Genomic DNA, 27,077 nt, shown 5'->3' on the forward strand with positions numbered 1-27,077 from the left:
TAATGACATAATTCTTGTAAATCTTCCAATTTTAGTTATGTTTACAAATCCTCCAATTTTGGATGAGCTGATAAAGTTTGGATAAAAAGAATGTATTTTCATTGTATCAAAGAATGTATTTTCATTGTATCCTACTGCTGGGCAACCATGCCAGGAATAAACCAAGTACTAGCAAAAACCTGTGGAACAAACGCCAATTTTTTACAGACATTTTCTTTCAAAGCCTACTGGTTTATCATCCCTGCAGTACCACAGCACCCCAAACGTGTCACAAAACAGCAACCTCTCTTCTGAGCTCCAAAACTTCCAAATTGCCTACAGCATTCTCCAAATACTTGAGTTTTTAGTTATTTTTCTTCCTTCATGGAGTGAGATGAGTGCTCAGCTGTCTCATCCAGCAATGTTTTATTCCAATCAGCCACTTCGGAAGCGAGGCTAAAGCAGGTCAGATTTTCATTCTGACTAGATTTTACTGATCTTTTATACACATCTGGTAAGAGACTCAGGGACAACACTGTTGTCACAAAAAATTTACCTTGGGAGGATAAGTCTGCAAGCAGTTTCTTTGTTTTGGATGAAGCGCTCACAGCAAGGCAGACAAGGCTGTTCTGTGAGCACTCATTCCACGAGCATTTCAGCCCCTGCAGGGTTGTGATTTCCCAGATTCCCATCATTTGCTCCCCAGTACACCCAGTTCCCATCCCTCCAGCTGCAGAAGGGCTGACTGGCTCCCTGGTCCTCCCATGGGGATGGATCAGCTGCCTTGTGCTTCCCTGAGTGCAATGACTTACAAAAATAGAGGCGTGTGCTAAATGAATAAAGAGGATACAGCAAACAAAAATGCCTGATAAATAGTGAAACATCATTTGTATCTCATCTACAAGCAGAAGAAATTTTAGAATATTAAGAATATTTAAGAATATTAAAAATATTAGAAATTTTACAATATTGAATTATTAGAATATTTACTGTGCTGGGGGATACAATATAATCAAAAGTCTTACATGGGGGGAAATATTCAAAACATATTTTCCAAATTCATTTAGAAGCAGCCACAAACAATCTGATTCTGATTCAGTAAAACTATTTTTTTTTCCCTTCACCCTTCTCCACCTTTTTTTTTTGTGTGTGGATGGATCACCCTCCTCTGAAACACCTCCTATAAAAGGAAAAACATTGGAGTAATGTGTGAATCTTGCCATAAAATAATTGAGCATTCAGGTCTAAGGTGGTTAATCAGACTTGATCAATATGGTCAACAGAACCTGTTGACCTGACCAAAATGGAAAATGTAATGCAAAATGCTATTATTTTTTTCATATATGCACCTTGTATCAAGACAGTATCTTAACTAAATCCAAAATCTATTAAACCTAAATCTGGACTAAGTCTCAGAAACATCTGAAACACAGAGATTTAGTTACTTCAAAAGAAAATGTGTCAAACCAGAATAAAACACAATAAAAAAGCCTCAGATGATGTTTTTTATGTAAAGTTCTTTAGTAACCTGTATGAGATTTACTAAAGTAAGACCACAATAAACAAATTTACAAGGAGAAGCAACATCATAAAAATCTCATTAAAAGTAAAAATGAGTTGTGCAGGAGTATAAAATGAAATTATAAATGTTAATAAAGGCTTTATGAATATCAAGTTTCCCACATATTCTCAGTGGACCAAAGTGGAACTTTATGACTCCAGCAAAAGGCACATTTTGATGCCACAATTAAGTTTTTGAATAGTTCCACCCTACAGAAATGGAAATGCTGGAACCCAGCACAGGCTTCCCTGCTGGACTTCTGTGAGATGAGATGCTGATTACACAGATTCATTTTCTGGCTCAATAAGCTCCTCGCAGAGTGTTCAGGAGCTGTGGTGACAAATCCATCACCATCACAGAGCGCAGTGACAGCGCCACATCCCCACCTCGACACAGCCTCCTGCAAGCCTGGAGCAGCCACCAACAAGGAAATCAACAGGATCACATTCTGTACAGCACTGGGCAGTGAGATGGAGAGAAGGGTTACAAAAAATGATGTATTGCATTCAATTTTATACCTTCCTTTGAAGCCTCAGCATTCCAATGGCCACATCAGTTTAGAAGAGCTCCTGACTCACTGCAGCTGAGTTGACTCATCCACAGTGTGCATTACCTTTGTATTTGTATTCAATGTGAAATTTGCAACTCAACTTGCAGCTCAGACTGCCAGTTCCACAGAACAATTATAACATGAGTGACTTTCCAATGAAGACTTCTTTAAACAAGCCTCATGAAACTCAATCTGCAAGCAGCCCATGAATCCAGACCCAACAGGCTGTTAACCTGAAACGATTTTCTCTAAAACAGGTAATTCCAAACTAATAAATGCAACCCTGCTGATTTCTGCCCTCTCCTGTAATAAAAACACACAAATTCAAAAGCTGTGTCAGAGTCAAGGGTAAAGAAGAACCTGGAAGCAGATGTTACCATGGGAGCCTTAAGGAACACTGACACAATGACTGGAAAAACAAGGACCTACTGAAGAGTTTGGCAGAGAAAATCAAGGACCACAACAGAGTGTGGCCTGAAGAAAGGCACAAAAACCTCTGGGTTAACACTGCAGTGACTTTTAATTATTTTTTTTTTTATTTAAAGCAGTGATTCTGAAAAGAATTTTAGAGTACCCAGGTCTTATACCCAGGAAGAATAAAGAGGAAGAAAAAAAGAGAAGAAACTATCACAGGACCTTGACTGACTGTCTAATAACTAGAATTGGTTTTTGGCCAAGGGAAGTATTTGAAAGAATAGACAAAAATGATCAAATGGGAACAGCAAGATAATCCTTCAAAAAGTCACTACAGGAAGCTAAAATCTGAAACTGAACTTCTCACACCCTCGCCTCCAATGTTCTAAAACTGCTTTCCTTCACAAAATTCCATTCCATAAAGAATGAGACCTTTAATATTTTCAGTCATTTTCCTTCCAGTTCAAAAATTATTTAATTGCATTTTCTTGACATGTAATCCCTAAGTTTTATAGGTATTTTGGAACAGGATGGGGCCTGGGGACAAACCCAAGTGATTTGTGAGAGCAAAGGGCTGGAGGAGAGCCCAGGAGGACAAATGCTACAGAAATTTAAAGATCTTTTGGGTTCCCTGTCCCAGCAGTCTTGTAGGAAAGGTTGCAGAAGACTTTTGAAGGATCTATCCCACTTCAGGCCAAATCAGCTTTAGCAGCATCACTGTTAATGAAAAGGAAAGCTCATAAAGCATCTTAATTTATTCTTAGTTTTCAACATAATTGGTTTCTAATTTCTCCGCTGACAAAATGTATAAACCCATATTGTATGGATAAACCCACTGTTTGGTTATACACAAAACTCACACAGCTCAGCACAAACTGATATTCCAGGCTTTCCATCCCATTTCCATGTGAGATGTAAAAGGAAAAATCTGTGCATGTTTAATATCTTTGCTGGCTTATCCAGCCTAAAGGGCTGATGCTGGGTTGTAAAACCAAAACAGTCACAAGAAAAAAAAAAAAAAATAAAATAAAAAAAAAAATAGAAAGTACTGAACTCAAACAACCAGAAAAACCACAAAACCCAAAACAACCACAAATAAACCCACGAAAAAACCAAAGCACAAAGCCTGCAGCCAGCATCCCTCACAGACTCGAATGCCTACTGAGAAAACTGCAGGGCCAATCACTTGAGAAAAAAACACAATTGTGTAACTTGATTGTATCCATTTTATTCTTGGACACTTTCAGTTCAGTGAAAAAGGCTGAGAGGTGTGCAGAACAAATACATTACTAATCTCTCATTAAAGATGTATAAAATATTATGCTCTGCTACGCTGAGCTCAAAATTTCAAGCTTCAGTTTCAAAAAATGCTTAGTAACTTTTGTTCAGAAAAATTTAAGCACCTGAAAAAGCTCTAGGATGTTGATTACAATAATCATTTCCACTCTTGCAGCTTGTCTACTGCTAGAAGAAAGTTAATTTTTAAAAGAGATCAAATCCCCTAAAGACCAGTACAACTGCTGTAATTTTTATCAGTGTTAAAAACCATCCTCCCCACTTCAACAAAAATCTAACACTACTTTCTACACAATATTCAAAACAATTAAATGCAAGTAGATGGATGGACTCACAGGCTGCCCTTTGAGAAGGTAAAACAAAACATGACAGACAACCAAGGTGGGAACACAAAAAAGCCCCTAACAAAACTGAAATCAAGCAACAAGGTACCAACCAAAACATGAATACAGAAGATAATATTCTTAATTTCTTCTTATTGGCCAAGCAAACCAGCAAGAAGTAGAAAGTTCTGTCTCCAGAGCTGCCTGCCACATGGGGAAGGGGACAGATGCAGCTCACAGCCTGGACTTTCTTCTTCTGTGCTCAAACACAAGCACAACTAAATTATCTTTCAGGAATTCTTGAGAGTTGCAGTAATGTCATTAAAAATATGCTGTGGATGAGAAGGGCTGTGTGTGAAGTGGCAGTGATTCCTGGCTGGAACTAAATAATGTGACCCTGATACATCTGAACATATGAGCTGGAGAGCTGCTGAATTCAGAAACTCCAAAATGAAGATATCTATTTGACAGTGGATTTAATCACCATAGAAGTGGCTCATAAAGAAATTCTTATTTACAGGGCATGGACCATTATAAAATTAACTCACTGATCACAGTCAGCACTACACCAAGGATACACCTGCATGTTTCCAGCTACTCTAACAAGCATTTCAGTTGTGTCAGACAGGAGCTGCTCAAATAAAAACCATTTGCTTTTCCATGAAGAGTCAAAACACTACCACTACTTTGCTAATCCACCACATTTCAACAGCCAACGATATCACACCGCACATACATGAAAAAGAAATAAAAAATAAAAATATTACAGGCAATGGAAGCATTCAGAGAGATCTTATGAGGTGAAACACAAGAATGAAGCAGATTTAAAGAATAAGGACAAAGAAGACAAAAAAGAAACAAGAAAATGAAGATAGATATATAGCTATAGATATTGAAATAGATACAATGTTATGCCTCATATGCATGCATTTCCCTCAAATTCTTCCATCCTTGTCAGAAAATTATAAAACTACCTGCCAATTAAAGTATTTCAAGCAGGGTAGTAAAAGCTTAATCATTCCACACTAAGGGTGTAGATATGTGTAATTCCCTGGGAAAAAATTGAATACTTTAATACAAATTCCCTGAAAACAACTCCATATTCAGGAGGCATTCAGCACACTGGATTCATTATGCTTTTACATGAACACCTTCCAATGGAAGTGTTTATTATTAGCATAAGCAGATACAATATATTTTCATTACCGAGGAGCAAGATGACATTAATCAGAAAAATTAATTCCTGTTGCAAATCTCGTTTCTCTGAAAGCTTTCTCTGAAAACTTACAGATTAATTGTTTGTACAGGGAGATAAGGATTTAGAGCAAGAAAATTCAGAGATGTCAGCCTTGTCCAGTGGTGAGTCCATCCTGGAGCTGGCTGGAATTGGCTCCATGGACATGGAGAAGCTTCCAGCAAAGTTACCTTGACACTTCATGTGAATATTGTTCTTTTCAAACCTGTTTTAAAGATGAAAATAGATGAAATTGATTATGGGAAACATTTAAAACTAAGAAATCCGGTTTAATTTTCACTTAAGAAACTGGTAGAGTGGAAAAGGATAAACCAGAATTTGGTAGTCCCTATCAAAACCTGGCCATGCAAATCCAATAATTCTGGTTTATAAACCAGAATGTGATAGTCCCTATCAAAACCTGGCCATGAAAATCCAATAATTCTGATTTATCCTTTTCCACTCCACCAGTTTCCTAAGTGAAAATTAAACTGTATTTCTTAGTTTAAAATATTTCACATAATCAATTTCATCTATTTTCATCTTTAAAACAGGTTTGAAAAGATCAATACTCACATTAAGTGTCAAGGTTACTTTGTTATGACTACACTTTTTTTTTTGCTAAACATCCTTTTATTCATGAAGGAAGAGAGGAAATTTGTGCAGATGGTCCCTTGTACCACACTGACCCAAAAAACTGAATGAGAATGAAAATTCTAGCACTGACTTCATTTAGGATATTAAAAAAACTTATTTTAAAAAACAGATATCTACACAAAGGAAAATTTCTACTCAGCAGAGAAATATTCCTTGTGTATTCATCAAAGGTCATCTGCACAATATTGAATTAATCTGTGTTGAATAAGCTAAGCATGAGTTATACATCCTTAATGCCATCATTATAAATTAGTAAAAGGTCTGAAGTCTCCTCAATGAGTACCAAAGTACTACAGGAGTACAGAGAAATAGACTAAATAAGAGAGAAAATCCAAGATATAAAGGGGAAAATATTAATCAACCCATTGAAAGAGACAAGTAGAAGAGGATATTTCTTCTCAATCTGAGCATTTTCTGCTCAGACACATAATATTCAAGAACACCAACCACTGATGAGCTTGTGAGAAAAGATACTGAAAATTAATTTACCAAACAGGAAAATAAATATGGTAATTTACATCATGTGCTTAAGGCACAATTACACCATTTTCTTAATGCAAAACTGCATCTAAATTTCTCTGGCTGAAAATCAAGGTCGTTTTTAAAATACATCAAAAGCTCAGATCTCTCTAGTTACAAAAAAAAAAAAAAAAAAAAAAGAAATGAATTTCATAAAACAGTCAAAAATTACCGAAAAGTCTACTTGGATCCATTAAAAGGTGCATACCCAATGGAATCAATATTCCAAATAAATAAACACAGGAAACAAACAGAAAACAAACCAAAATTATCCATGTACTCATGCCCTGAATCCTTTAAACTGCAAATAAATCAGTCTTCAGAAATACGTATTGAAGGGCAAAGGAACAGACACTGCCATTGCTTTTCAGAACATGGATCATTAGAATTAGGTTAATTAACACCTCAAAGCAAAATCTTGTAATTAGGGTATTATTTTAGTAATTAGGATTATTTTCTATCCTTTCTAACTTTTGTAGACTGATGACACATTAACTAATGAAGTTAATGCAAAAGAAGAAAGTGAGTAAGATTTTCAGATCACTCTGAAGAATGAAGCTAAGATGGATTGCAAACTTCAATATCCAAATTGCTCCCAAAGTCATTAGAAGCATACATATTTAATCACAGAGGTGGTGTATCTATTTTCTCTTTTCCCTGGCAAATCTGATCGATGACAGAAAATAAGCAACCCTGCTCCCTTCTTCCTCCCCAATTCAGAAAGAGAGAAGACCCATCATTGCAGGGTTTTGTTCTTCCAGTAATAATTTTCCCAGTTTTACGACTCCTGGAGGACCTCAAGAGTCATTAAGGTTGGAAAAGACCTTTAAGCAACAAGTCCAACCATTAACAGAGGACAACTAAACCACACCCTCAAGTGCCACATCCTCATGTTTTTTGACCACTTCCAGGGATGGGGACTCCATTCCCTTAACAGCTCTTTCCATGAAAAAAATGTTCACAGATATCCAACATAAACCTCCCCTGTCCCAGCCTGAGCTGTTCCCTCTCCTCCTGTCCCTGTTCCCTGGGAGCAGAGCCCGACCCCCCCGGCTGTCCCCTCCTGGCAGGGAGTTGTGCAGAGCCAGAAGGGCCCCCTGAGCCTCCTTTTCTCCAGGCTGAGCCCCTTTCCCAGCTCCCTCAGCAGCTCCTGGGGCTCCAGACCCTTCCCCAGCTCCATTCCCTTCCCCAAACTCTCTCCAGCCCCTCGGTGTCTCTCTTGTCACGAGGGGCCCAAAATTACCCCAGGATTTAAAATGCCTCACGAGTGCCACACTTCAATAATATATCAAATTCTTCATCAAAGATTCAGGTAGCACTGATTCTCCTATCTTTCTAGGAGTACTGTTCCAGCTTGCATGTAATTTACACTTTATTCATAGTTTATATTCATTTAACATTTCATTTCAAGCCAGAGGATTTTGCAGGATTAATAAAAAACCTTCACTACAAGACAACCTCTTGCTGGTAGACAAACATACACTGGTTATGATCATAATACCTCTTAACTTACTAAGTTACTACTTCTACAAATACCTACTCCAAAATCCCTGCTGAGGGTGTTTAGTGTTTGGATATTTTAGTTTCAGGGTGTGAATCCCATATTCTAGTTTAGTTTAGATTAGAATCATAAAACATTATTTATACTGTGCTACCAGAAATAGTCTCAAAATCTATACTGGAAGCAAATCTAAGACAATTGCTTTTTAATTGATAAGCCTTTGTATAGATGAAATGCATCCAAAGTCTTTAGGCTTCCATTAAAAGACAAAACCATAATAATTCACATAATTCTTCTCTGATCTCATTCCAATTTGTCAACAGCTTTTTTGAGAAGGGGAAATCCTTCCAATAATAATCTCATTAACAAACATTATGTTACAACAATAATAATGCCTAAATAAAATTTACTTTACACCCAGCAGCTGATGCACTTAAGGATAATTTTATCATGTTATGATGAGTTCACATTCAGTTGGATATTTGAACAGCTATTTTGAAGTTGCTGCTTAACAAACCATACCAAGACCCTGCCCATACAGTATGTGACTAAAATTATTTATTTTAATACATTGGATTCACATTTAATGATAAAAAAACATTTTTTTCAAGTTGCCCCCGTGTTAAAACACTACATTTGTACGACAAAAATATCTAGACTTACAAACATTCCAGCTATATAAATTAGTATATTTGCACTTGCATCTCCTGCAGTAATTCTGAAGTCTTTAATTTAACAACTGGAAAAAAAAAATTACTCAAACACTTTGAGTAAATTAAAGTTTATGATATCAACCAGAATTTGCTTATCAGCCAAAATGAAAATAATTTCTTATTTTTTATCAATGCCAATGCCTTTTAACTACGCAATGATCTTTTAAAATGTGAGGTGATATACCTATCCTGCATTTTTAACATAAAAGAAGACAAATATAATTTGCTTATATATTTGTTGACCCTGAGAAACTCTGGAAGTGACAGGTAGTTCACAAGGTATTCTGAAAAAAACCCCAAAACACAGAACGGCTTTTCAAGCAAATACAGAAAAAATCATCTAAAAATGCAACCAAAGCCAATTTTCCCTCAAAACCTTTAGATGTTCCCCTTCTACAGGGATGACCCGAGTTAAATCAACAGGACTGCTCGGAACCTGCTGAGTTGTGCATTTGGGGACATCTCTGTTTCACCAGGCCTCTCTATACATCTTCAAGGACACAAGCAAAATCAAACCACCTCAGTAATTGGTTTGATCTTCCTGATTAAAGTTTAGAAATCCCAGACAAGAACATTTTCTGAAAAGTCTTCCATGAAAGCTGCCAGAAAACCATCTGCAAGAATAGAACTGGGTTAGAAAGCTGTCTAGACGAGTTCCAAAGATACTATTTCAGGATACAGGATGGAGACAGGATCAGGGACCTTCCTGGGCTCCAGCAATGAAACTGTTTGCATTAATTCTCTCCTACATTTACAGGAAAGAGTCAGCAAGGCTGGATGGGGCTTGGAGCAACCTGGGATAGTGGAAGGTGTCCCTGCCCATGGCAGGGGGTTGGAACAAAGTGATCTTTCAGGTCCCTTCCAACCAAACCATTCTGCAAAGAAAATGATTCTATCCGTATCACATAAAGACAAAAACACTTTCTGGTAACCCTGAGCCACTAATAATTGTCTAATGATGAAGAAAATTGAGGAGTTACCCAATGCATGGAAAATCTAGCATTTAATTACAAACAATTACAAATTAGAGCAGGTTCATTTTAGCCATGAGTTTGTCTCAGTCACAGCTTACTGCACACCTAAGACACTCCCAGCACAATCTGCATTTCCAGCTATGATACACCAGTGACAAATTTTCTCACCACCTTTCCACATTGGCTTGTGCAGCAGGAGAGGAGAAAAAGCAGCCAGAATATGGCATTGCTCTGAGTTAAGAACCATCATTCCATAAAAGCAGACCATGGAAGTAATGATTGAGACCTAAAGCCCTCTGAGTCCTTGCTCTCCCCTCTGCAAATGCCAACCTGCACATGCAAAAACTCCAAAGTACAAACACACCCACAAACACCTCTAAACACTGAATAAAATGGGAGGCACAGACTGACAAGGTCCAGACCTTACAGGACACTGCATGCTATAAATACCATGCAGCTTTCAAGCACAGGAGAATGAAAATAGAAAAGACAAAATTGAGCTAAAGGTTCTCACAGACAGCACAAAAAGTCTTCACACTGAGAAGATCCCAACTAGAGCTGGCAGAAAGGCACAGATGTTACTGAATCCAATGGCAAACAAGAAACAGGGATGGCCAGAGGGCAGCAGATGCCTCTCACAGAAGCTAATGGTTGAAAAAACATCCTGAACTAAAAAGGCAGCTGGTAGTTTTCAGTTCAGGAATTATTTTAAGCAATACATAGTGCAGACTTAGGACAAGAACAAATGGCCATAAATTGTGCCATGGGAGGTTTAGATGTGATATCAAGAACAATTTCTTCAATGAAAGGGTGGTCATGCACCAGAACAGGCTGCCCAGGGAAGTGCTGGAGTATCTGGAGGGATTTAAAATTTAAAATTAAAATTTAAATTCCTGGAGGGATTTAAAAGCCGTGTGGATGTGGCACTTGGGGACATGGGACAGTGGTGGCCTTGGCAGTGCTGGGGAATGGTTGGACTTGAGGATCTTGGAGGGATTTTCCAACTTAAACAATTTTATGATTCTGTAATGCTGGAAAGAGAAAGGAGAATTCTCTTCCTATGCAAAACAATAACTTCATTAAAATGTTTAAAGTTCAGTTTCAAAGAGAAAAGTTCCATATTCCTTTTGTGATACAATTTGACTTTGTCTCCCCAACATGGAGCAGCCATCACCTAATCCATGCCAGGGAAGGCTGGTGCACTCCCACACTCCCAAAAACACCACAGATTTAGGACTGCTCTGACAGAAAGAGCTTAAACAAGAATTGGTTTTATTAATGGGAGATCAGCCCTGTTCAAGTAAAAAAAAAAAAAAATTAAATTTTTTTTTTTAAAAATTACCTAATATTGACCTTATTATACAACTGAATTGAGACTGAATGATAAATAAACCTTTAAGATTCATTTTCCCTTAGGTCTGTCTTGAAGGCAACTTCAGCTGAATCCAGTTATCAAATAAAGAAATTGCTGGAGAATTCAATGCAAATACTAAAGCAAGTGCAACAGGTATCAGGCATAAAGTTCTCTGTTATCCACCTTCTCCCAGACTTGTCTGAAATATGCAAAGACATTCACCAACCCTCCAAAAGTAAAGTTGTGGTTCAAATGCAGATGACAAGACTAATAAATAATATATTTCCCATGGAAAAGAGCACACCAGATTTAGGGTTCAAATTCAGTAAAACCTAGTTCAGCAAATACAAGTAATATCTAATTAACTGGAACAATTAGGAAGACAGTTATATTTTTATATTTATGGTCCTATAGAAATTTTCCCATTTTCCAAACACAGAGTACAAGGGACTGCATTAGTCCTAAATTCATGAATAATAACATCAGCCATGATTATTATCATTTTCTACATATACTATATGAAATAAAACTATTTGGAATTCTAACCAATGAATTATTTATTTCATAAGTATAGGCAATTAATTTACTGAGTGATACTATTATTTAAAAAAATGCAAAATCATTAATCATTTAATTTTGTCTGCCATTTGATATACTGTTGCTTCCTCTAAGATGCTGTAACTGGCATCTTAAATTTATTGGGAAAAAAAAAACCATAAAACATGCACTGCAATTCAGAACTGTCTCCTCCCAGCAAATCTAGAAGGACAAAAATGTGTCATACTGAAGGAAAACAAAATCACTCATGAACAATCTGCAGCAGGAACGCTCACCATTATTTGTGCTGTTGTTAAAACTCTGCAATAATAAGAAACAGTCCAAAAATGTAAAGATCCTAAAAGGCCCAGCTGCTGCCTGGCTCTGGTAATAAAAGCACAGTTATAAAACAGCCACGCTGCTATTTAATATTCCTAGGCAAAACTAATGAAAAGAACCACAGATTGACATTAGAAAATTTTAATCTTAGCAAAAGAGCAAATCTTATCTTCAAAAACTTGACACAGCTCCTTCATCTTTTCATCCATGATTATTATTATTATTATAATCATACATGATTATTTTTTGGTGTTTTTCCAAAAAACAATTGCATGGGTGTTGGTGGTTTAGAGTTGGCATTTATTTCTTTTCTCAACACACACACACACACACACACATATATATATATATATATATATATATATATATATTGCATTCATATTCTTATTTAATTAGCACTCAAAACCACCAGAAACAAAAAAAATATCCCCTGACTCCTTATGGACAACCTCCAAAAGTCTTATTTTTCAGCTATACATAAAATATCATGTAATTGCAGTTAAAACCTTCTTAAAAAAGTAATTCTTTTTTCTTAGGAATACCACCCACAGTCTAACAAATAAAACTGCAGCCCACTTGGTTACTATGCAGGAAGGTGACAGTAATAGGCAGCAACCCTTGAGAATGCATTTTAGTTATATTTCCTTATAAACATGCAATGGAATTAAAAATTCTAAGACTTATAGTAAAAAAAAGGTCAGAAAACAAAAGTAGCAATAAATACAATTACCTTCTGCTTTTAGCTAATTGTGACACTGAAGCCAGAGAAAAGAAACACATCTCAATTAGTAATTTCAACTCTAATCATTTTATTTTCTAGCACGTATTTCTTAGAAAATTGTAGTAATGGCAAATTAATAAATGGTGTGACAGGCCCTACCTGCTCCTCTTCCACCACGACAACAAGACTGGGAACAGGGTACCCCAGCAATCTCCAACCCTCTCACATCTCTGACAACCACACCAAGTTTTAATTAGTTTGCTAGTTCAGGGCTTCCTAGAATAAATGCACTTCTGTCATTTCTAATGCATTCTCATCATCAGTTAATAGATTTTTGGATTTTTTTTTTTATTTTTTGCCTCCAGCTCTGACAACCTTCTTGTCTTATAATTCCTTCTAAATCAATTCCTAGGTTATCCATATTTTCTCATCTGGAACACTAATGAGCTTGTCTAAAATTCACTTTTAATGCACCATTCTCCTACTGAGGTGTTCTTTGTCAAACCCACATCACGTTTCTGCGTTACTCTCTGAAGTATCGGTAGAAACCAGTGGATGTACCATCATTTGGAAATCTGTCAGTCATGTGTCTATACATACACTGAGTTCAAAATTCACAGATACAAAGGACTAAATTAGCATTTTTGGAGCCCTAAAACCTGTGTACAACAATTTCCACTTTTTCCAGCACTGTCCAAAATCATGCACTGCTTGGAGAACAAGAGGGTACTCTGACTATTCAAGTCTGAATGCCAAAATAATACATGAATTTGTCCTGGTGGTGATGGAAATCACAGGATCAGGCAAATTTTGGCTGCAGAGGGCTCAGGATTTCATCTTCTCCAAACTGCTGGTCAAAGCTCCTCCACAATTCCCTGCAAGGAGGGTGTGCCAAGGTGGGGATGTTCCCCCAGAGAAGCAGCAAGAGAACGGGAGGCCACGGCCTCAGGCTGTGCCAGGGGAGGGTCAGGTTGGACACCAGGAGGAATTTCTTCACTGAAAGGATGGTCAGGCATTGGAACTGCCCAGGGAGGTTTGGAGTTCCATCCCTGGAGGTGTCCAAGGGAGGACTGGACATACATTCAGTGCTCTGGGCTGGCGACAAGGGGGGGACTGGTTACAGGTTGGGCTCAATGAACTTGGAGGGCTTTTCCAACCTGAATTACTCTATGGAAGTAGGACTGCCTTCAAAGGTCACTCAGGAACTTTTGCAGCAAAGTTCTGCTGCAATTTGTGGCCATTAAATCTCTCTCTTCTATCCAGTGATCTGTTTCAATGATTCATGGCAGAACTTCCCATCTCTATGATCTTCTCATTAAGCAGCTCATTTGAATCCACAAGTGGACTTCAGAGCTCAAACTGAATGGGATTAAATACCTATAAATTTATTTATTTATTTATTTGCCAAGATAAAGTTTCAAATTAGATGTTCTCTCTCTCAGGAGGGAAATTGCTTTGAAACTTTTCAAGGAGATCCCAATCTTTGCACGTGGCATCTTGCACAGGCAGATTGAGTTCAGAGCCCCCACAGAGGTAAACCAGAGACTATTCCTGACCTGAGCAGACTGCAAATGCAATTCCAGGCACAGAATAAAATAAAAAGTCCTTAAAACTGGATGATCATTAACCTATCTGAGAAAGACAGAGCAGCTGAATAGCTTCAGCTAAAAATGCAACAGATAAGTGAAATCTGAAGGTAAGACATTTTTCATCACTTGGAGTTTTTGTGATTACGATTGTGTGGCTCATATGAAACACATTTTAGTCAAACATACTCCACTGGAATCAAATAGAGGGAAATAAGTAAAACTACTTATTTCCCTAATACAAGAAATCAAATTACGTGCTCAGAAAGGAGGTTTTATTTTATTTATTTATTCATTCATATTTTCTAGAAACGTATGAAAAGAAATCACAATGAAAATATTCATAAAAGTTGAATAAAACAATAGCCTAAAGAATGGAAATATTCATAAAAGTTGAATAAAACAATAGCCTAGCATTTCTCTACCCTCTCTTGGCAGCATTTTGTTTTCCCTAGTTTCTTTGACATGCTGCTAAAATAGAAACACATTGTTCCTCATCAAAATACAATCTTGGGTACATGAGTTTTTATCATTGAAGACATCCATGTCCTGTAGCTCAGCTTGTAATTTCTCGATTTACATTTGCTGAAGGGTGCTATCAAACAAAGGTGTAGCTGAGCCCAAAGTTAACCCAGCACCTGGAGAAACTGTGCAGCTTCTGGGCTGATGTTTTCTCTTCTCTGGGCAAAGCAGTGGAAAATAAAGCAAAAGGAGAACAGGAAATTCCCTCAGAGAGGAGCCAGTAACGAGAGTTTCACAACAGAGTTTGGTGCACAGCAGCTTCACTTGCTGGGCCAACATCAGTACCAGAATAACAGAGATCTGGCAACCTCATACCCAGTTGGTTTCACAGTGAATTCAGGATTTCAGTCTGTCTTTCATATCAAAAACAAAATGATCAGGGTTTACAATGGAAGTTAATTACCATGTTCTCACCATGTGAAATGAAGTAACGCTCTCTCTCTCTGCCTTGAGTCTGTAAAGTCATGTGAGCAGTTAGAGACTTTCATGTCCAGAATAATTTGTAGAAAAATAACATAATTTTTTTTTTCAAGAACAAAGAAAGACAACCAGATGTCATTTCTTTGGAAAGTGACTCACTGAAAGAGCAGAGAAACCATAGAGAGACATAATTTGGAGGGATTTAAAGAAGCAGCTTTCCATTATTAACAGCAACTCAGAAACAGAAAGGCACCAGGCCTTTACATACACCTCTAGTGATGGCAGCATGGAATGAAGCAGGTTTTAACAGTTTCTGTAATTTGGATGGTTGGTTTTGCTTTGTTTTTATTTTGAACCTGTCTTTCATGGTAAAATAACAAACCAGTAGCAAATCTCAGTCAGATCCCTGTCTTAGACTGACTGTTTGTTAAGTTTCTAAATTGCCTTATAAGACAGACATAAGTAAATAGTTGTTGCTACTGTACTCCTGCTCACATTTTTGAGACTATAAATTATTTAGAACAAGAGTCTCTAAACACATTTGAACAGAGCTTTCCAACAGAGATCACAAACAAAAACTGCTTATGTTTTTATTATCAAATACTATTAAGATAATTACGTAAAAAGAGTAAACACAGCATCAGGCTGAAGGAAGAAACAAAACAAAGCAAAGACACTTGCCTGGGTAACAAGTGGCTCCAATAGTCTCTCTACTGTGAGAGTCCTGATTTCCAAACTTTTGGGGTCCCATTTCAAAATGATAGGTGATGTTGCAGAAGTCATACTCCCTGGAACAGATAAAATTACATGAAAATTATTAGTGCAATACCCACATCATGCATAGCATTTACTTAAAGAATAAATATATATAGCCACATAGTTCTCCATAATCTTACAGGTGTTCCTTTACTCCCATGAACTCCCTGGTGAGCCACTGCCACATCCAGTGGGGGCTTAGACATTTAAATTCTGAATTCTTTTTACTCCTGGACCTCCAACACCACAACAAATGGGTGTGTCCTGAAGGAACCACATCCCGTGGAGGGCACAGGCAGGAGCAGGTTTATCTTGAAGGACTCCACCCCACAGACAGACCCCAAACTGGAGCACAGGAAAAGTGTCAGGAAGGAGAAGGAGTTTTATGAACTTATCACAACCCTCACATCACCTTGCACAGCTCAGAGTGGGACAGGCAAGGAATGGGAAGAGTCAGAAGTGGAATAAAACAAATTCAACAACTCTGTTCAGATTTTTGAATCAAACTTCCCCCACAGTATTCAGCATTTCTGAATTCTGCATCAAGGAGCAATCATTTAAAGCCAAAACAGATTCTCCAGACCACCTTAGGCTTAAGAGCTTAAACAAAGCCCAAAATGAAGACAACAGTAAATTGCTGTCATTTTATTCACCATTTCAGGTTTTCATGCAATTTTCTAGACAGTTGACTTCATTTTGGAAATTCCAGATACAGAGAAGGCCGGCTGTCAGGCTGTAAGAAACATCCAACACGCCTCATTGAGCTGGAAAGTGATTTAAGTATTTGGTGACAAGCAAAGCCTCATATAAGTTAACTTATCCATCAAACCCAAGAAGACAAAAAAATCTAATAAGAAAATGTTAATTTCAAACAATTCTGATTTAAATACTTCCCTTTATTTTAAAATTAAAATTAGAAAAATTAGAAGTCTCGTATACCATGAGAAAACATAGCAGATGAAGAGAATATCATATTGGACATAATCAGTAATATCATATTGGACATCGTGTGAGATTCAAGTCAAGCCCCTCTGTATACAATACCCCAAACATTTTAAATTGTTTTCTCCAGAAAACAATTTTAGCATTTTTAACTTAGTAACTTTGGTATTTTATCTTAGTATTTTTAACCAATAAGCTAACTTCAGTAATAAAATTTACAAATAAATAAACAGATGAATCACCACCCTAATTAAGGGCACAAAATCAAAAGAAATTCAGCTATTGCTCCTTGATTCACAATCCACTTCATGAAGCATAATTCAGTAAGGTACTTACTCAGGATTTAGCAGCATTATCCAGTATATACAAAATAAATTCTACTGCTCTACTCATGAGAATGTCTTGAGTAATCACTATCAATCAATATAAACAGGCTGGCAAGTCTCTGCAAAAGTTCTCACTGGGTTAAAATACTTGCTCAAAAAGAGAGGCATATCAGAACTCCCTAATCAATGTATTTATAAATCACATATAAAACCACCATTAGCCTCCTCTCACTTGCAAAGATTTGGTAACAGAATTATCAGATAATATCTAGTGAGTGCTAAAATCACTCGTTTAGTTTCCACTCTTCCACAAAAACCCATTCAGTTTCATATTTTACAGTGCTGAAAACACCCAGGCGTGATTAAAGAAAACTGAGACAGTTTCGAGTTGCTGTAAACATGGTTGATGTGGGAGCCATCATTTTTTCAATATTTAATTATCTTTCAGAGCCTGTTTATTTTTATATAAAGTTGGTTGCCACTCCCGTTGTCCTCTGGAATTCAAAAAATAAGTCTGAAGTAAACAATTATTCTAATTGGTTAATTATGAGTTATGATACTTGCAAATGTGTCACAGTCTTTCTTTTCACTAAGCACACTTTTCCTCACTAACTATTAACATGAGAACTCAAACTTGTCGTAATTCAAAAACAAATTCAAAGCTGTACCATATTCCAGAACCTACAAAAGCAAATTAATTTCAGTGGATAGGAGTCATGCAGGTGATACTAAAAATAACCTGGGTGATCAGTTGTTACAGCCAGAATACGGCCTCAGATTCAACCTTTACTAAAAAAGAAAATAAATATCACTCAAAACTCAATATAAAAGGGTAAGTATGGCTTTTAAATATAAAAAGGGCTCATGCAAGAAAAAACCTTATTAAAAACTTATGACAGTTTTTCATTTGCAGTCAAATCTATGCAACAGCAAATAAGTAAAAATAAAGTAAAATTAATGTATTTTTCCTCAACACTCCTTCAGCTGCTGTCACAACAGCAATTTTAAATGACAAGACTAAAAAGAAGTTACCTGCCCAAGTGTTTACGTAAGAATAGATGGAATATTTCTTCACTGCAATTTCTACACTGAACTTCCTACACCAAATAGGCAAACAGGGACTGCTCAGTTGGATAAAGGACAGGATGCTAAGAGTATTTTATGACTATTTGACCAAATATTCCCCAAAAGCAGCTTTAAGAACTCTACTGAAAGGAAATACAAGTTAACAGTGCTGTAATAATACTGCCATAGAAGTGTACAGACATTGCAGTCCTAATCCTGAAACTAGCTCCAGACTTCCTTCAAGAATGTATTTTAAGAATTCTGTTGCCTGTGTTTCTTCTTCCTTGAGCATGTGCCAAAACGTGTCTTGCTCTAAGCTTTTAGCTTTCCCTAAATACAGCAATACAGAAATGTCTCTATCCAGCTCAGTAATATTCAGTGTGAGCATTTGTTTAGCCAGTCTGTCTTCAAAGCCTATCTGTAAAGAAAATAAGCATTTACTTCAGCAAATACTAACAAGTATTTACTTGAACAAGTGGAACAAGTGGAGCCAAAATCCACATCAGTAGAATTCTCCATTCCACAACAGTGCCCAGAAGTCTAACCCCACACCACCCTTAGCACCAGCCTCTTCACACAGCATAATTTTACTTTTTGGAACATCCTACGAATGTTCAGCATGTGGAATTGTTTGTCTGTCACACTGCAGCTCCCTGTTTTCCTCCACAACAGACCCACAGCTACACAGAGGAGCTTCCTGAGGGTCAGAGCCGCTCATGAGTTACAGTGCAGCTCATTTCTGTGCCACAACTCCAGTGGAAGAGTAAAAATATTTAATATCTACATAAGCAAAAGCAACGTTTGCTGAAGCAAAGTGATAATTTTTTAGAAATATAAACATTGCCAGTCTTGAGCAGGCCTCCAGCTGTTAGTCCAGCTGACATCTGCAATGCAGACATGAAAGACAGATGGTAAACATTTCATCCAGAATAAAGTGAAAACCCTTTCTACCTGACTCATAGCAAAGCTGTAGGATTAATCAGCTGGCAAGAGTAGATTGGCAAAGCTGGCAATACAAGTCTGTACTTCCAACACTCTATTTGCTACTGGAAGGCAAAAAATCATATTCATTAGTGAAAGAAAGATGTCCAGCAAGATGGAAAATCAGTAAGGTGAGAGGAGTCAAAAGGCAAAGTAATTTAGCCCACCTTTCCAAATAGTCAAGTTAAAATACTAACTTTTTAATACTCAGTGCTTAATACCAAATGTATTTAGATGGACTAGTGAAGAAAATGTGCTTTATATCTGATCCTCCCCCACCAGTCTCCACTCTGGACTGCAGTCACCGTGTCCAGATCAATGGGGCACTTCCACACATGCTTCAAACCCACCTGAGCTCCCAGCTCAGCTCTTCCTGCAGGTTTCTACCCTTTTCCCTTGGTAACAGGGCTGTGAATTCCACCAGGAACAGAAGCTGGCTGAACACTGACTAACCCCACAGAAGGAAAACAAGCGCTCAGCTCCATGCCTGCCTTTGAGGTTGTGTTCCCAGCAGCACAGGTAACAACCCAAGCTCTGAGAAGAGCAGCAGAGCTGAAGGAGAGGGCAGCTTCTCCAGACAAAAACTGGTTTGAGATGAGTTAAAAACTGAACAACACAGTCTGCACTCCCTTGGTTCGCGTCTGAAGATTGAGAACCACGTCAAAACAAACACCTCTCTGCACAGAGACAGACTTCTGCGAGGAGTAAGGAATTCCTTCCAGCAGGATACACAGTCTCTTGAGACAGACAGAGGAAAAAAAAAAAAATCTGACTGATTTCACAGACATTTGCTTCACTGGGAGGTGGAAATCTAAACACGTGAATGGTTGTACCCTTGAGGCTGCCTACAGAGCAGAGCAGCGTTTAGATCCAGAGCTGGCTCTGGATTAGCTCAGGTACAGGGGGGGCAGGAGCACAGGACAAACCAGCTCAGACATCAGAAATCCTCCCAGCACACACAGCCCTGGACAGCCCATTCCTGGCTGACCAGGCTGGCAGAGGGCTGCACTGAGATATATATATATAGATATATTTATATATATATAAACCTGGTGGTATATATAGCCAAGATTCTGTTCCCTTACATTTATCTGCAGTATTGAGCAATGCAGTTGCACCTCTGCTCTGACCTGAGCAGCAGAAAGTGCAGCTGCAAGAGCTCTGATCCTCAAGGGAGCCTGGTTCCCAGCACAATTCCCAACCCATTTGCTCATTCTCTGTCTCTACTCACACAAGAATACAAATAGAGACAGAGGGACAAAAAGCAGGAGGGCGTAACAATTGCAGGGAAAGGAAATAAAGGAGGAATTCTAAGAGGACAGAGACTTACAATGAGGAGTAAAAGTGCAGTGGGAAAGGGAATAGAGAACATGCCTTTCTGCAGATAAAAAGCTCCTATCATTAGTCAATGACAGCCCAGTACAGCCTCCAGCAGATCTGGCTGAAACAATCAGAGTTCAAGCGGGCACTTCTCATCACCTTGCTTAAAAAAAATGAAGAAAGAGGAAAGGAAAAAAAAATAATAAACAGAGCAGGATGGTTTGGAGGAGTACAGGGAATATCCATCTCCACACTTGAACAAGAACTTCTTGACATATTTGTTTGTTTCATGAATGTGATTCCTCTCTTCTTTCCTAAAACTTGGGTGGGGGAAAAAAAAAAGCCAAACTAAACCTTTAGGCCCCACTCCTGAGCTTAACCACGCAGAGAATTTTTAATTGGAGCTTTTCTAAGCTCTCAGTTTCCTTTTGGATTCACAGCCCTCTCCACTTCTGCTAACCCTCCACCTCCACAGTGGGGCAAGATTCTGCTTTGGCCTCAACAAAACCAAGTTCTCAAATGGAAGCAGCCCATGATGCAAACTGAGATTTGTAACCAATAAACCACCAGAGAAGGAGGGAAAAGCACTTTCCAAGGGGAGGATTACCGTGGTAACAGAGCCAGTGGGACAGAGAGCATGGAGAGCCCCGAAATGGGAACTGGCAGGCTAAAAAAAGGCAATGATGGAGTGATTCACATTTTTCAGTCACATTAACCAGCTCAGTTCTGGAGTCCTACACCAATGCACCAGGTGTGAGGGGAAATTGCCTTCAGAAATCAAAGAGGCCCTGAAAATCTCCCAGGGAAGGTGCAAACACCAGTGTAAGGGTTGGAGTAACAGAGAGATCCCACCCACCCAACAGGGTGCTGCCTCTGCTTTGACTAGAAAGGGAGAATGCACCTCAAAATTCTGTGCAAACCTTAACTCTGTGCAGTGTCCAAAAAGTTTTTATCTACTATGTGCCCGAGAAAATAGTTCTATTTAAGGGCTTATGCACCTACAGCTGCAGTCTGAGTGCCTGTTTGGGTTCTCCTATCATTCAGGACTCAGGTCTGTTACAATAATTGGCTATTTTTTATTTTTATGATTTCTAAAGTTCTCTTACATAAAAATCTGTAAATCTATGATACCAAGTTTAATTTTGTTACCCCCCATGTAATACTTTTACTTTATTATTGTTTATTCATTATTATTAGCTTTATTATCATTAGTTCAATTAATTCAGTTGAGAATATAATGGTGATGAAGTTCTTATGCCACTTTGTATTTCAGTTGTTCACAGCTAACAGAACTACAGCAAATCCTGTGAACACAACTGAGGAAGATAAAACTTTCTGTATATCACCATGCATTGTGCTTTATTTAATACATCCATCACCATAAGAATAACATCAGGAAAGTTTTCAATAACAGAATTAAGCAGTTTGGTTCTTATTCTTAACAGTTCTATTGTTGCAGATTTTTTGCTTTGTCCTTTTTTTGCATTGGTAGTAGTTTATTGTTTAGAAGATCTTCAGTTCAGGGGGATGTTATATCCAATATCCAATCCTTAAAACACCTAAATTTCTAATGGTTGGTTCTCTGTGAGGAGCCTGGTGATTTAAGGAGTGCTATGCCTAGGAAGGTTGAAAAATAGGATTGTTCACAATTCTTTGCTTTAATAAATATTACAAGTGGAACCACATGAAAAGCAATTTATTCCAATACAAGTAAGCAGTCAAAGGGCTTGAAAGCTGTTTCAAACAGCCATACATAAAATTCCTATATTCAAATAATTAATCTTGCATTATTTGTACAAGCATGCTTTTTTCCAGAGTAACTTTTACAGTCAAGGTAGGGGAGTTTCCCAAAAAGCTCAGTGAAATAGATGATTTTACGGAATCTGTACCACAAGGCAGCCCAGGCCTCAGCAAAAGGCAGTCCTGTCTCTTCTGTACAAGCACAGATTTTCCCACAGATCACTCTGTATTCACACAGCTCCTCAACACCTCCTAATAAAAGTCCTCTCACAGCTCTGGACGTGATCAAAGCCCCTGAGCTCAGCGATGCCAGGAGGCTGGTTCATGTCGGGTCATGCTGCAAGCCCAGGAAAACCAAATCATTTTAAATCAGGTCCTCAGTGCAGATCCTACACTCTGCCTTCTCTATCCATCATATTGCCCTCCAAATGATGCAAATTTCTACATATAGCAAAGTAATAGCTGTAAAAGACACATAAATTACTGTAGATATGCTGACTTTACAGAAATTACTTTCCTTTTTAGTAATAAAACCGTAAGTTTTGAAACTTTTTTTCTGCATCTAGGTAAGGCAACTTTAATCACACACCTTGCAGGAAAAAAAAAAAATCCAGACAAACATTTATTTACTTCTTTTATTTCTCTTCTTATTTTTCTTCATTGTATGAACTTGGCATTAGTAATACCAGCTCACATTTTACAGAGGCAGAGGAGTATTAAGAATCTTTGGTTTAAATTAACACATTTGCTCCCCTTACAACACAGAATTAGTATCTCAAGTTCCAACAGTTCTTCAAAGGGAGTTCTTGAACTTAATCCTAACCATGACTTTGCAAGCTCTGCTTCTGTGTGTAGAGGTCATCCTTTCACCAAAAGAATCCTATTTACAATTCCTCATCCTTGGAAAAGACAATTAACCTTACCTCTGTATTACCCTGCAGCTGCTCTTCATTTCTCTGAGAGAGAACTCTTTATTCCAGGCAGATCAACCACTGCTGCCTCCAAATTAAACAATCGACAGCTTTTCCTATGGAGAGTCAAAGCTTTAAGGGGTTTGGAGCTTTTTTTAGCTTGGTTGGTTTTTTCAGAAGACTGTTTCCCTGCTGGTTTTACTAGAATGGCAAAGCTGTAGCAGCATCTCTGTACACATTTCCCTTTCACTAAGTTTTAAATTATCCAATTATTCACCATTATAATTAAGGGGTTTTTTTTCTGTTGTTCCTACAGGTGCAACACTGTTTTCCTGCACAGAACAAAATCTTTTAGTTATGTGAACTACAGAGAGAACCAGCCCAAAGCTTGTACAATTTCACTGGATGCCAAGAGTCTCCCCTTGCCCTTGGAAAGTCCATGAGCCTCCACACTATGGAGAAGGAGCTGCACCATTTTCCAACTCCATAATTAACACATTAAACAGGATTGCCTTCAAACAATGCCCAGTGGAAGCACAGCTGACATTTTCCTCAGCAATTAATATCAGGGTCATTAACCACCTCTCTGAACACTCCCACCAACTTCCAGATGTCACATTGTCCTGTATCTGCATTTGTCCAGCTGCTCATCAACTGCCTCTGAGAAACCCCTAAAAATTTCAGAGAAATTTATCATCTAACCTTGTGTTCATTAAATCTACTCTTCCTTTAAACATTTTACAGAAAGTTGCTCTATCCTTAGAAAAACCTATTCAAAATTGGCCTCACTCTGAGACAAGCCACAGGTGCTGCTCCATAATTATCTACTACCAATGCAAAAAAAGGACAAAGCAAAAAATCTGCAACAATAGAACTGTTAAGAATAAGAACCAAACTGCTTAATTCTGTTATTGAAAATTTTCCTGATGTTATTCTTATGCTGATGGATGTATTAAATAAAGCACAATGCATGGTGATATACAAAAAGTTTTATCTTCCCCAGTTGTGTTCACAGGATTTGCTGTAGTTCTGTTAGCTGTGAACAACTGAAATACAAAGTGGCATAAGAACTTCATCACCATTATATTCTCAACTGAATTAATTGAATTAATGATAATAAAGCTAATAATAATGAATAAACAATAATAAAGTAAAAGTATTACATGGGGGGGGTAACAAAATTAAACTTGGTATCATAGATTTACAGATTTTTATGTAAGAGAACTTTAGAAATCATAAAAACAAAAAATAGCCAATTATTGTAACAGACTCCCCAATCCAGGCAAAGTGAATGAAAGCTGAAATTAAACAGGTTCTTCATAGAAATAAACAACTTTTAGAAGATTTTTACATAGGGAAAAAATATGTACGAGGAACAAAGACCTGAGATGGATTTTTCATCCCTGCTTATTCTAAATTCAGAACTTCACTGTCTCCAAGATAAGGATTCCTTTAAACAGAACTGACTTCATTAGAAGATACGGTGCATGATATGGAGGTGATTACACTAATCAAATCTCTTCCTTCCTGCAGGACACTGTCAACAAAAAATAAAAAAAAGGCAAAGGATGGGCTCTGGCTTCATTTCAAAAAGTCCTGTACAGCCATGCAAACACATGAAGGTCATTTTGCAGTCAACAAAACACAACCAGGTTTCCAGAAAAGTCAATTCACATGGTCCAGCAAGAGCTAAACTGCTTTTATCCAACTGAATTCCAGACCCCTTGAACTCCAGCAGTGAATACCACACAATCTGCAGCACTACCTTCCATTAAGATAAGGAGCATATAGATTTAAGAGTTCCCACTAATTATAAATGTGCTGGAATGGGTCAGACAGGCCAGTGACATGTGGAGATTTATGCTCCATGGCAACACAATTCACAGAGCTGGAAAGGCACTGGCACAATCCACTATTTGTTTAAAACTACCCATAAAACACAGAGAACTGTTTGATCAATGGACACGTTGGAGGTGGCTTGTTTTAAGCAGTGTTTCTCCAAATAAAGGGATTACTTACAGAGCTAGAGATGATCTAAGCACAGAATCACAGAATGGTTTGGTTGGAAGGGACCTTAAAGCTCATTTTGTCCCACCCTCTGCTATAGGGACATTTCCACTAGATGAGGTTGCTCCAAGCCCCATCCAACCTGGCTTTGGACACCCTTCCAGACAGAAAAATCACAATCTAGTGGCAGCTGATATTCCCATTGCACATACACAGCAGTAGCAGATAAACTCACCATCACGGTCGTTAATTTCCAAACCATACCAATATTTTAAAGTTTCCTCCTTTACATCCTACTATGAACAAACCCAGTTTTCAAGACAGTAAATTTCTTTGATTTGGCTCACATCCCTGTCTTTAATAACTCCAGTGTATGCTGCCAGCCATCACAACGATGCATGAATGTTCCTGGGTTTTAGTGGGGTATTTGCAGCAGAATGAAAGAAAACGAAGCAGATAATTCAATAGTGACAAATGTCATCACAGTTTCTCTTCATTGCACAGGCATGGAAAGTATCCAGAATCACCATTTGTCCCTGATCAAGGGATGTTCAGCCTTTAAGCCCAAGTTCTTTTTTGTTTTGTTCCCTGTATCCCTGCAGGCAGTCAATAGGTGATCCTGCTGCCCTCACTAATCCATGGCATCCTATCACTCGTTCTGCTGCCTTGTACAAAGCACTCCAAGTTATCCCTTGTGGCTCTTTTGTTGTTGTTGACTTGGTTTTAAATACATGTTTACATCCCACTCCTTAAATTCCCCATTTGTCCTCGTTAATTCCACTGTGCCATACTATTTCTTCAAAAATAATTCTTATCACTGTGGCTCCAGCTTTCTACTGTCTGAGAGCAGACTGACAGGGCTGTTTCTCGTCTATTCTAGTCTATTAATGCTCTAGTTTCCAACAGAAAATCTAATTTATCAGCAGCAGCCCATATTTTTTGATTTCTGTGTAGTACTTAGAACTAAACATGTTTTCCCCCCACCTATTCCATGAAGAAATCAATCATCCCTAGGACAAGGGAGAGGTTTTGTTTTTTTTAATTTGAGATGTAATTGTGTTGTCCTCTTAGCTTTAATTTGCAGTCCAAGCAACCATGACCTGCAACACCTTCAGAACATAAATACCTTTTCAATAATTTTGTGCTTTACAAAGGCCCAGCATCGAATCTTATAAAAAAAAATTCTTGCCTCAGAATTGTGTTAATCAACATCTGAAATAGGGAGAGGAACAAAACAATGAAGAAACAAACCAAAACCAAACCAAAAAATCAACCAAAAAAGAACAACCCAAAAACAAAAACCACAACCCAAAAAACAAAATCCAAGAAAAAAAAACCTTACTGGTAAACTAAATTTGAAGTATTTTAGTTTCCATCCATTACTTGTCATACACAAAGATGTGTTAATTCTATTAGCTAGAACTTCTATGGTCACTGTTCTAGAAATTTTCAGAATTTTCTCTTTTTAATTTAGCTGCTGATATTTATGATGTGGCCACAAATGAAGAAAAGACAGTTCAATAAATTAGTGTCCAGTCTAGACTACATCTGCAACTGGTGACTGAAAGAATTTCTCAGATTCATCACTGAGACTTTCATTGGGCCCTACTTTGAGCCACAACTACTCGTAGCTTTTCTTTCAGCTAAGTGAGCCAAAAACACTACAAGGGCTTTGAATTAGTAAAAACAGATTTTATTAGAACACAGCTTGGTCATTACAATAAAGAAAATTCAGGAAGACAGAATCAAAACTGCATCCTTCCAGGGTTGAGCTCTTCCTTTGGCTGTGCTCTGAGCTCTAGCACTTGGAGGAGGTTTGCTGGGTAGCA

General features: G+C 37.8%; 1 protein-coding gene across 2 annotated transcripts in view; it reads right to left on the reverse strand.

The window, feature by feature from the left end:
* CTNNA2 (catenin alpha 2) overlaps positions 1 to 27,077 on the reverse strand; it is a 466,335-nt gene that overhangs the window by 395,165 nt on the left and 44,093 nt on the right. For both annotated transcript variants that reach the window (XM_058838585.1, XM_058838586.1), the window contains exon 2: positions 15,882 to 15,988. In XM_058838585.1, the coding sequence (XP_058694568.1) occupies positions 15,882 to 15,983 (102 nt within the window). In that variant the 5' untranslated portion in view covers positions 15,984 to 15,988. The remainder of the gene's footprint in view (positions 1 to 15,881; positions 15,989 to 27,077) is intronic.

This window comes from Poecile atricapillus, chromosome 4 (assembly GCF_030490865.1).
Source record: "Poecile atricapillus isolate bPoeAtr1 chromosome 4, bPoeAtr1.hap1, whole genome shotgun sequence".
In the NCBI taxonomy this organism is placed as follows: Eukaryota; Metazoa; Chordata; class Aves; order Passeriformes; family Paridae; genus Poecile; species Poecile atricapillus.